Source organism: Halichoeres trimaculatus, unplaced genomic scaffold (genome assembly GCF_033239565.1).
Source record: "Halichoeres trimaculatus isolate MK-OKI-2021-1 unplaced genomic scaffold, fHalTri1.1 fHalTri1_scaffold_1, whole genome shotgun sequence".
NCBI classification, from domain to species: Eukaryota; Metazoa; Chordata; class Actinopteri; order Labriformes; family Labridae; genus Halichoeres; species Halichoeres trimaculatus.
The window spans coordinates 7,857,721-7,870,314 of NW_027437179.1; the positions used below are offsets into that span (position 1 = coordinate 7,857,721).

General features: G+C 39.4%; 1 protein-coding gene across 6 annotated transcripts in view; it reads right to left on the reverse strand.

Moving 5' to 3' along the window:
• Positions 1-12,594, reverse strand: part of epha8 (eph receptor A8) — a 185,594-nt gene that overhangs the window by 129,322 nt on the left and 43,678 nt on the right. For 5 of the 6 annotated variants that reach the window (XM_074679007.1, XM_074678989.1, XM_074678970.1 and 2 more), the window contains exon 2: positions 10,062-10,126. In XM_074679007.1, the coding sequence (XP_074535108.1) occupies positions 10,062-10,126 (65 nt within the window). Of the gene's footprint in view, positions 1-10,061; positions 10,127-11,838; positions 11,909-12,594 lie in introns of those variants that run through there. The other variant, XM_074679015.1, reaches the window with a different exon arrangement.

Consider the following 12,594-nt stretch of genomic DNA (forward strand, 5'->3'; position numbering starts at 1 on the left):
ATCTGTCAGGACGGCAGAAATGACCTTACACATATATAGCATGTGTGGAGGTGTGTGTAAGTGAGCTCGAGCAGGAGTGTGAGACAGTTAGAAACTGTCAAAACATCCATTTATCAAAGAAGCCGTGAGGTCTCAGCAGTGTTTTTCTCTCCGTCTCACACACACACACACACACACATACACTCAGTGACACAAACAGAGATGAAATATTCAGAAGCAGCTTAGATTCTGGTAACACTGTAAATGGTTATAAAGTGAAACAGGAAATAATAATTTTTCCCACAAGACTTAATGTTGAGGTGACATTTGAATGATATAGGTTATTTTTTGATAGTAAAAAAAAAAGCCCAGTCTTTTTGCTTTTGCTGTCACCACATAGTATCAATGTTTACTATTTACTCTTTACATTTTTTTCCAGTTTTAGCAGCAGATTGTTGTGTTAAGCAAAGCAGACAGACAGACAGACAGACAGACATGAGCCATGTCCTCAACATCTTGTTAAAGCCCAGAGATGCCTATTTACATGTATATCACACCCCAGGAGACCGCACAAGTCACTGCTGTAAGCTCGAGTGTTGTTTACGTTAGGAGTGGAGAATGAACAGCTCTCATTTTTAGTGCTGACCTTTTCAGTTCAAGTGACATCAGTGAAACACACACTTGAAAACCTATGTGCAACAATACCATGAAGATTTGCATTGTTATTCCAAATTATTGGTCTTTAGTTGTGTTGCAGGAACAGAGCAGAGGCTGAAGCTCTGGTCAGGGAATACTAGCTTGATAGCAACATGTACGACCTAGATGTAAACGAGCACAGAAGATGAGTGGCATCTTGTAGTGAAGTCAGTGGGTGATTCGATTGGGGAACAAGCCCAGAGTTTAAATCTAGTTTAATAAAGATAAGTATAATGTACATAGATATGTAAGTTTAAATGCATAACTCGAAGGAATAAAGTACTTATGAGTATTTTTAAAGGCATAATGTATTACAATTAACACTTCCATTGGACTTGATACAAATTGTGGTCATGTAAGCAACACCTCTTTTTATCCAATGAATAAACCAATAAATAAAAGACAAAACAGAAGCAAAAGGCCTAACTTTATGAATTTTAAAGAAACTTTTAGTTAGTGTGTATAACTCAGTAAAATCTGTAGACTTAATGTATTTTAATGAATGATATAATTCAGATGAAGGAGATCTGCATGGTGGTGCAGTTGTTTCACAGCAAGAAGGTTCAATTCCCCAGGTGCCCTTGTGTATAGAGTTTGCACGTTGCTCTTGAGCACACAGTCTCTTGGTACTTCAACTTTCCCCCACAGTCCAAAAAGATGTGAATTATGTTAATTGGTCAATACAAACTGCCTGTGAGTGTGAGTGTGTGTGAATGTCTGTCTCTACATGTTAGCCCTGTGAAGGGTGTACCCCACTTAGGTAAGATTTTTAGTTGACTCATTTTTCAATGTCAACACAAGTTCTCATACTTCATTACTTACTTTTTATGCAGCTGGTTGACTTGATTTTTTGACTTAGATGAAATTGAACTGGGCTTACAGTGTAGGCATGAACTTGGGTGGCTAGCTGTGAGCTAGCTGTGAGCTAGCATTACAAATATGCAGGAAACCAATTTCACATAGCAGACCATGTCTAGATTAATTTATTGAGGCTATCAAGTGAAGATCAATTTTGACTGTTTTTTTTTTGAGTGTTTTGTAACCCTAAGACTAGTTTATTGGTTTGAATTTGAGTATCTGTTTAAATGAGCTTTAAGTTAGCTTTCTATTGGAACATTCTTAATCTTTGGGCTGTTAAGAAAAGATGGCTCTAAATGATAAAAGTAGGCAAAAAGAAATGTTTCCAGCTGTGCTAAATGTTTCATTAACAGCGTCACTCCCGTGTTGTGTGTTCTGTCAGCAATATTATATATCTCATGTAGGTATCCCAGCATGCACTGGGAATAGAAAGGGTTAAATCTGTTTATCTTCATCTCTGCAGATCTAGACATTTGTGTTCCTGTAATGTGATTGTGGTAAGTATGTGCATAGAGTGCTTAAGGTTATTATGGTCCATTTGCCACAAAATGAAAAGATGTTCCATTGCATACGTTAGAGGAGGCTATAAAATCATCTGAAGGCGAGTAAAAACTAGTTTTTATCCAGAAGTAGGAACACATTCTGGGATTCAAATTTCTAATCTGATGCTTTAAGTGTACTGGATATGTGAACTGGAAACTGACTGGTTGCCCAAATAATTGATTTGCCAATAATTTGTTGTTTTAGATAAGCTGCAGCACTTCAAAGTGGAAAAAGCAGCAGAAGCAGGATGTGGTTGGATATCTTCAGCTGGGTTAAGTCCTGCAAATAGATCCACATGTGACACTAGGTTGCATCTTTCCTGGTGATTATAGGTGGCACAGTCTAAAACAAATACCCACCGTGGTAATTGTCCTTAATATTTTCACTGGATGTTGGTTTTTATCATTTTACAACTAGAACACCTTCTTATTTTTCTGCTGTTTTAAAAAATGGTTAGCTGTTCAGTAAAAGTGAAAAAAAGGAGGTGTAAGTCATCAGACATCATTTTCTCTTCCTCTTTCTTTTACAGTCAGCATGGCTGGAATAAAGTGAGAGCTGCAGCAGGCCTGCAGCAGTAAAGTGCTGCTGTTGCTCTGATAGCTGTGCTGAAGAATCATTTTGAATGCATCATTATCAAGCTGAAAACATACCCAGTGTACAGCGGCACTTACTGCTCGGAGTAAATCAAACCTCCCACATAGAGGACAGCAGCTCCTTCACTGTTGTTTCTTACTCTCTATGAGCAGGCTGAGCTCTGACCACCTTACACTGTTTACAGATAAATAACTGTAAGAAAAATCCCACAGTATCAGTGTCAGTGGTCACATTTTAACAACTGTAATCCTGTGTAACAATAACTGCTTTTTGCACTGCTGGTCTGACTGGACTGGAAACTGTTTTTTTGGAGCTTAGTCATTTTGTTTCCTTCTGTAGATCCTTGCTTGTGTTGAACCAACTCTGATGTGTGTCATTTGGACAAATGCTCTGCTAGATGAAAAAGATAAATGCTACTTACTTTTTCACTTGAGCTAATGTTCAGTATCTCATATAAGGCGATCCTTTAGAGTCTTATGTTTAATGCATTTAACTCCCAAACACTGCTCACATTACAGGATATTCTGGCACTTTTGAGAAGTTACAAAAAAAGTGACGCCCAGGATGATGCAGAAAGTTGAGAAATGATTATAGGAGAACTTGTGACAGCTTGGCAAAAATAAAGGACTAAGTGTAAACCACACTTAATACTTTAAGACACATGTACACAAACATTTTTTTTCTGATGCATTAACTACAAAAAGCAGAGTGATGTTTTTTTTTTTTTTTTCCTGGTCTAACCCGCAAAACTGCAATCTCAACTTCCCTTAAAATGTACAGCTGCACAAAGCACCTTAAATTTAGACCTTGACCTTTCACTTTTCATACACTTCCCACAATCGCTGGAAGTCATCTGTAAAGTCTAATTAGGTAATGATACCCTGATCTACTCTAATGGAGCAAAATGAAAACTCATTAAATGTTACCAACTGTGGTAATCAGTGGAAAGCACTGTTTAAACAGCTTGTAGTTGATCCCAACTGCGGATGCCAAAGAAGACAGTGCCAATTATGGTTTGACTGAAAGAAGAGATGAAAGCATCTTTCAGGAAAAAAAGAAACACCAACTTTGATTGATATTGCTACGAGAGCATAACGAAAGAACTTTTATTCGAGGGATTAAGTCAAAAAAGGAGTCATTTATTTTGCCAAAGATGTTGTCTATTCTCACTGTTTCTTTGAATATTAACACGGTGAAGAATGGTGCTGGTTTAGTATGTTTGTTTTTCGCTCACATGTCACATTTACAGAGGCAATAGTGGTTGGAGTGGGCCCCCGTGGTTTTATCCCAACCTGTAACCCTCTCTTACAGTTTGCTAATTTATCCATTGTTGTTTCTTCTCTGAAAAAAGGGCATACAAGCCTGAAATAAACTAAAAACTTAAAAAAAAGTGAACTAAATATGGCAAAATCAGAAATCAGCTGTTTGGCATCAGCAGAGGAGATTTGGCAAATTTTTCTATGGGTGCAACCCACAAACTCAGGTCTACTGCTCATCCCACAAATGTTCCTTAAAAAGTGGCACCATTTAAATAAATAAATAAACTGGCTTTCTTATGGCATTATATTTATTACCAAGGCACATTTGACAACATAGAAGTCATGTACCAAACACAAATTTCCTTATATTCTGTGCTAAGTTTATGCATTGGAACTTAAAAAAAAAACTTGCAGATATCAAATTAGCAATATTTAAAGTAAGAGGTATCTCAATTTTTACATGTGAAGAAATGCTCAATAAAATGGGCTAACACCGTGGGCACATGTCCACTCATCTAACAGACCTTAATTATCAAAGATACTTTTTCCATTAACTTTCACTGTGGAAACAATTATACATACCTTTATTTTCTGTTAACCTGTGTTGTTTTTCTCTAACATTTTCGTGTTTAATGGACTGGAAAATGGATTGTGTTGATGTATAACTTTCTCAAGTCTGCACATTACATGTCAGATTCACACACTGATGGCTGCTGTGTAAAACCCATCAGCTAACTAATCCAAGACACACACTGATGGCACAGCACTGGGGGCAGTCGGGTACTAAAATCCAACTCAATCATACCAAGCCACGATCTAACGTGAGAAGATGGACTGCAGACAACTTCAGGGAGAGAAAACAAAGAGTTTGGACTAAATCTTCAACTTGACTTGGATCATGGTGATCTGTTCTGTTGCAGCAGGAACAGAGACAGACTTGTACTTGAGGGGTAAATGTTAAAGAATAGACTGTTATTACTTCTTCATTGTGTTAGCAGATTAACCATTAACCTGTTTACAGAAAGCTGAAAATCACACCAACCCTCCTTATTGATTCATTTTTTATCAGATTAACAATAAAAGAGTTATTTTTTGTGTTAACTCTGCTCACCCCTGCCAACACTGTAGACAACCAATGGAAGGAAGTTTTATTTAATATGGCACCTTTCATAGAACAGAATCACAAGGTGCTCCAATATGAAAATAAGATCATAACAGCCCAAAAAAAGACAGTAAAAATGTTGGAAAACAATAAAAGAAGTAAACAATAATGCAATCAATCATTAATTTGTACAGGAGAGTCAAAAGCCTGCTTTAAAAATCGCATGGGAATGACGTCAACTCCGAGATAAAAGTGTTCCAGTTACCATGTCGGAAAAATTTGCCATAACAGCAATGGACGTAGTCTCCCCGACGTCACACGTCTGTTTCTGAAATGATAAATATAGCACTTTAGATATAGCAGCCATATTGGTAGTGGCAAGGGCTTCGCGTACAGCTATAGGGCGCCTATTGATCACATGACCCTCAGCTGTGCCTCTTGTTAAGGAAGCTTGCAATCTTAATATCCTCTGACCTGCTGAGTTAGAAAAAAATTCACCCCTGTACAGTGTGTGTTGATTGTAAAATTAGCGACTCAGACAGGAGACATTTTTTGAACCAGGCTGTAAATAGGTTAATTTCTGCTGTGAAAACAGCTTTTTTTGGCTTGGTGTGTTTGTGACTTCTGGTACTTTCAGAGCCAGCCTCAAGCCAACACTCAAGCTAACAGCAGGTTTTAGCACTTCAGCATTGTCTTCTATTCTTAGACCGCAGGTTGCCGCTTGGTTTACACCAGAGGCAGCCATCTTTGATTGAAAACTCAGGGCTGGTGTGGATCTCCCAACTTCCCAGTGGGAAACTCCGACTTCAGGGGGCTTTCCCAGTTGAAATTTCCCACTCAGAACTCGTTAATTCCAAGGTCAGAGTACAAATGGGATGCACCATAAAAGTACAGTCCCCTTTGGTCTTTTAGACAGGCTCAAGGGACAACCAGCAAGCCCTGGTAAGGAGACCTGAGTGACCTACTGGTGAGGTAGGGTTGGATCTGGTCAGCAATACAATCAGGGGCCTGACCATGGAGAGCTCTGTTCACAAAGCCAAGACCCTTGAAATGGATCCTTAAATTGACTGGAAGCCTATGTAGGGAAGATAAAACTGGTGTGACGTAAGTAGTACGGGTGGACCTGGTCAGGAGCCTTGCAACAACATTCTGGACTAACTGAAGATGGTGAAGAGAGTATTTATTGAGTATGGTAAAAAAGTGAAGTACAATAATCCAGACGGGTCGAAACAAAGGCGTGAATGATAGTTCATTTCTAGTTCAGAATGAGATACAACAGACCTAAGTTTAGAAATGTATCGTAAATAAAGGAAACGTGACCAAGACAACTGTTTTATGTGGTGATTGAAGGACATGGACAGATTTCTGAGTTTAGTCTGGACAGAAGTAGAGAGGGAACCAATACAATGAGAAACCATGATAGCAACAGTATCAGAGCCAATAATGAAGACCTGTCTTGTCAATGTTAAGCTGCAGGAAGTTGGAAGACTAAGACTAAGATAAGGATCATACAGTATTTAAATTACCAACATGGAGCACCATCTCCTCCCTCAAAGACAAGAATATATATCTTATCTTTGTATACATGCACCGTCTTAACACCAGCACTCAAAGAAAAACTATCTAACGCAAGCAAAACAACACACAGCTTGTTCCGCCTTCCTCAGATCCTTTCCGCTCAGCAACAGATGGGTTATGTAACCTTCCCTAACACCACAAAGCTGAGCCTCAGCTCTGTATCCACTCAGTCAAATATCTCATATGCACGAGCTGAGAGCGAGAAAACGTCTGTCATCCAGTTAGAACTGAAAATGTCTGCCATATTGAATCAATTAGATGAAACAGTATGGGCTCAGTTTATGTAATCTGTGTTATAACACTGCTGTCAAAATGAAGGGGATTCACTCTTCATGCTGATTCTACACAGAAGGAGCGAGAACACTCAAAACTCTAATCCAATTCTTCCAGCTCTTTCTCTGGACTTGAAAGACAATCCATCTGTTCCTGCTGGCCGACGTTCAATCACAGCGCCTTCTGTCGTGTGGGCCGGAGGTGAGTTAAATGTTTCTACCACATCTCTGACAGCAAGGGGACTCTGGGACATGGTGGCATCTTGCTGCTATAAAGATCACGGCTGGAGTCCTAATTCATCACCCCAGGCATCATCAGGTGGCATTACAGTATGCTAATGTAGCATCACCGTGGCCTTACTGTCAACTTTTTCTCTCTTTCATCTCTTCCCCTCCTCCTTTTTCAATTTCCTCCCCCACCTCAGGGGCAAGCCCACCAAGAGGGGCGCTGTAATTTGTACCTTTCTGCTAATGTGTGAAGTTAAAAGTGACGTCGGAGATGAGGCTGGAATCAGGGTTGTTTAACAAAATCAAAATAGAATCAACGGTAGTTTTTGTCGGTCTGTTTTTTGTTCCACTGTGTTCAGTTTTTGATCTTCGTTGCTTTTATCCTTTTGCTTGTAGCCTGATTTAGTTTATTTGAGTTTAACACTCTCCCATGAGTTAAAAACAAGGGATGGGAGATGGTAGAAAAGTGGGACTAAGTAAATACAACCCTCACTTAAAGGGGTTGTCAGGAGTTCCTGATCTTGAAAAACTCTCTAGATATACCTGATCGTAATCCACACTCTAAAATGAAATTATCAGCATCAAAATAGGTTATTTCAAAATGCTACTTTGTAGCTTCCTAATCGGGTCGAGCAGGACTGGATTGATTTCTGGCACGTCCAGGTCTCAATGATAACACCACGCCAGCTGACAAAGTTTAGTAGTGACGAGAGAAATCCATGTTTTCCTCTGCTGAAATCGGTTTCTGTGATTAATTTTGTAGTGACGGTGGACACTGGAGCCTAACTGTCAGACAGAAAAAGGACAGAAGAGCAGAAGAAAGATAAACAGGAGAGAGACATAGAGGCTAAACTGTTTGTGATAATGTTGATTCCAACCCACAGTCAGCAGTTATTCTGCAGTGGTCTGTTCAAACTTGAGAGTCTATCAATAAAATGAAGAGTGAGGTTAGGTGAGCTCTGATTGGTAGATGACTGGCAGGACATAACCAGGATTCACTAACGTTACACATTACAGACACGTCTTAGAGCAGGGGGTTGCTGGCTGAACTAAATATAGACATCTACTAAACTCCATGCAAACTGACAAAGTTTGTATGTTGTCTTATTAGCCTACGGATAAGTTGGAGCACCGGGGTGCCGATAGCACTACATAGCCAGGCTACTAAACTGCGATTCAAACTTACAAAGTGTGGTTGTTATCATGTTTCGAACAAAGCGTGACGTATCTATTGATAAGTATCTTAACTCATTCAATTGTATCTGGTAAAAAAATTCTTAGACAAAGAAAAGTAAGTGTTTAAAAAAAGATCAGATCTCCATTCATTTTTTTTAAAACAAGCATGCTTTGGTAAAAGTCAATGTCTTCTAGACAGTGTGTGTGAGACTCTGGACCAAAGGGTGGCGATGCAGTCCAATCAAAACAGATCCTCCTCACAGTGTCTTTGAGGCAATGTCTTTGTTCCTTTCAAAACCATTTGCTTTCAAATGATACAATATCTGTTATTTCATTTCTAAGCATCAAAAAGTCTATGAAGCCTATGAAAAAAAAGGGGTTTTCACACTTGTATTTTTAACCAGGTGATGGGAGCAAAAGATGAGAGTGAGTAACAGTGTTTGATCTTCTTGGAAGTTAACAGAAGAGGAGGCATAAGTGGTGTTTGTTTTCACAGCGTAAGAACCTACAAAAAAGTGTGCTTTAGCCTTTCCTGTTTGCTGTGTGTGTCTCTGCTCTGCCCTCCATCACAGCCACTGTAACACTCAGAGCGCAACCATCCAGAAAGCACTATAACGCTCTTCATTCACAGGCCATGAGATACAAATGTTTAACCAGTCATGTTAGCATCTACTTAAGACGCACATGTGCATCTATGTTTCTGCAGACAGACGAAGGACTGAGGAAAAAGACAGCAACGTCACAAGGTCACTGTATGTTTCCTATTGGTCCTGACAGGGAGCTTCACACCACATGAAAATACCATGTAAGTCTGCAAAAGAGACTATAAAATCACTGTATAAGTAATAAAATAAAAAAAATTCAGACACAAGCACACACAGACTGTCTCTGGACCTCTGTGTTATGAATGATGATTTTTTTTTTATCATTATTATTTTGGTATCCATCATTTTCTTATTTCCCCCTCTGTTGCCTTAAACTATTTTTGTTGTTTCTCTGTCTTCAGTGACTTTTCCTGTACCAGCACCTTAGCAATGTGGAAATCAAATTAGCCATTTTTGGTGGCCAGGATTCAATTTGTATTTCTGTAGTATCGCAACAGATTTGCAAGTGTTTTCAGAGGTCCAGGGGTCGAGTAAAAAAATATTGCGGTTGATGCTGAAATTTAGCGGTTGATCATAAAATAACTGTCAAACGGTGCGCGCTCTGCCAAGTCGTCACACCACAGGCGTATGGCTGTGTGGTAGTGGTGCAAAGCAACTGCTGTGTGAGGCTGACGGTCGAGCAGAAGCAGCATTTCACGCCATGTGTTCAGCCAAGAGAGGCTCACAGATGGACCGACTGAGCATGAATCACCCAGCCCTCTCAAAACAGGCATCAGGATTTTTTTGATTTCTCTCCCTTTAAATACGATAATTACTCTCTTCTCAGGGGGAAGTGCAGGTCAGACACAGACAAGTGAAGTCGAAGCAAAAGAAAATTTCTGATTTGAACGGATTAGTATTAGTAGCACATCTAAACCCTATTAAACAAGCTCAAGTTGCATGAGGACTGAAAAATCACAGGGTTAAATGTTTTCAGATGGGATCAAATTTTGAATATCTAAGCAACAGGTGTTGGTTTGAGGTGGAAATGACAACAGCTGGGTTTTCACAACCCAGTTCCAGTAGGATGACCCCACAGACTGACTCATTTATCTTTTCAAAGGATTCTTAATCAGAGTTTTTATTTTAAATTTCAAGCACTCCTCAATGTTTGTGTGTGTGTTGTTCTTACCCCATGTGATGGGTACGTTAGCCAGCCCCAGTCTCCTGTGTACGTCGTCGTGTCCAGTAGATTCACTGCAGAGAAAGAAAACAACAACAGGAGAGGTCAGTGATGAACTTTAAATGATTGTTTGTCCTCTTCCTCCCACGTGCATCCTGTCCTTTATCACCATCCTCAGAGTGCACCGGCACCCGACAGCGTCACACACACACATGCACACACACCAACACCTGTCTGACAGGTGTGACTGATGAAGCAGGACTGTTGTCACGGTAACTCTGAGCCAGGTGTCACAGCGTGTGATGTCACCTTGACCTGGCTCACCTTTAGAGCCCTTAGAGCCAGGACTTTGGTGACACAGGCTCTGAATAGAACGGGAAACAAACATTAAATTTTAAATGTGTCGAACAAAACACGACAGGATCTCAGTCAACAGCTGGAAATTTTGATATGAGGGGTCAAAGTCAGGAACACCAACAATTTCAGAGCGTTCTTTGCTTTGCTTAGTCCATTCTCTTTTTTTAACATTTGGAAACATGAGCACTGAAAAAGTCTTCAGAAGATGAAATGTATGGCAAAAGTAGAGAGTGACACTACGTATCTCAATAAAAAAAAGAAAGCCTGCAAGATGTTAATACATGAACAACAAATAATTAACACCATAATGTCAACTAGATCTGCCTTAAGCCATTTTTTATCACTCGACTTCATGCATACTGACACATTACTGTATCATTTGTTTGCGCTAATGTTTTTTTTTTATCAGACTGAGCTTAAAACTGAAGCGTCTGTTTCTCTCTCTCTCCCTTTCTGTGTGTGTGTGTGTGTGTGTGTGTGTGTGTGTGTGTGTGTGTGTGTGTGTGTCTGTGTGCGTGTGCGTGTGTGTGTATCCCCCCCATTCTCTCTCCCACTCTCTCTCCTCTATCTGTCTCTCTCTAACCCCAACACAGTCTCCTCAGACGTCTGTCTAACATGAGTCTGGTTCTGTCCGTTAAAGGGAAGTTTTTCCTTGCCATTGTAACTTGCTAAATGCTGCAAAGTCCTGTACTCATGGTGGATTAAGATAAGATAAGACGCCTTATCTTGTCTTGATGTTGGGTTTCTGCTAATAAAATTTTATTAACATTTACGGGTCTAGACCTGTAAATGTTTTTGTAAAGTGTCTTGAAATAACATTTGTTATGATTTGGCGCTATATAAATAAAGATTGATTAATTGATTGATTGAAGTTACAGTCTGTTACAGTGTTGACACACGTTTTACAGCAAAAATCATTCAGCTTGACTTGTTATTCTGATCAATTTTAAGAAGCTGTGAGGTTTATCTGGAAAGGCTAGCATTTTTCCAGCATACAGACTCTGTTTCCCATTAGCACTAGCACCCACTGTTGTGAGAACATGACTTGTGCCAATCGTCTTTTAACCACTACTTTTTTTATTCAAGGCAACTTTTTCCAGGATCCAAAGTGACAAGGTAATGTATTTACTTATAGTTATGTAGAGCTAGTGTTTGAAACATGACAACAATCAAACTTTGTAAACTCTGTTTGTATGTAGTTCAGTAGCCTCCTTTATTTATTGTTACTTACAGCCTGGTGCTTTGAGACATGTCCATAAAGTGTAATGTTAGTGAATCCTGGTTATTGTCATGAGAACCCAAGCAGAACAAAGGAGGAGGTACCAAATGCAGATGAACTAACCAGAAGCTTTATCAAAACTAAACTCAAAATTAAAAAACCCAAAGACTCTGACAAAAGAAACAAAATCAAAAGTACTAAGAAACTTACAGAACAAAACCAAGTGGTACAGGAGACATGGGACACGAGGCACGACATACAGAGACAGCTACAAAAAAACAAAAGAGAGCACATGGAACACAGAGACTTTATAGACTGGGAGTGATTAACACAGGTGTGAAACAAGACACAGGTGAAACACATGAGGAGCAATCAACAAGGAAGGAAACACAAGTAGAACCAAACCAAACACAGGGAATCTCAAGACAGAGACTAAATACATTAAAGACACCGAAACACTAAGAATGATTGCAAAAAGAAATACACAGAACACTCAGGAGTAACTGATAACACAAGACAAGAATCACTAATATAAACCAAGAATCTCAAATACACAAAACCCAGAATAACACAAAACCAAAAACCCAAACCATAACAGTTATGTCTCTACCAGTCATCTACCAAGCAGAGCTAATGTAACCTCACTCTTCATTTTATTGATAGACTTTCAAGTTTGAACAGACCACTGCAGAATAACTGCTGACTGTGGGCTGGAATGAACATTATCACAAACAGATTAGCCTTGGTGTTAGCCTTTAGCTAGTGCTGTATCACTCTCCTGTTTATCTTTCTTCTGCTCTGACCTCCTTTTTCTTTTTGACAGTCCAGCTCCTGTGTCCACCATCACTCCATAATTAATCCAAGAAATTTTCAGCTGAGAAAAACACAGATCTCACTTCTCACTTTCATACTTTGTCAACTGGCGTGGTGTTGTCGGGGGGACTTGAACGTGCTGTAAGTTATTCC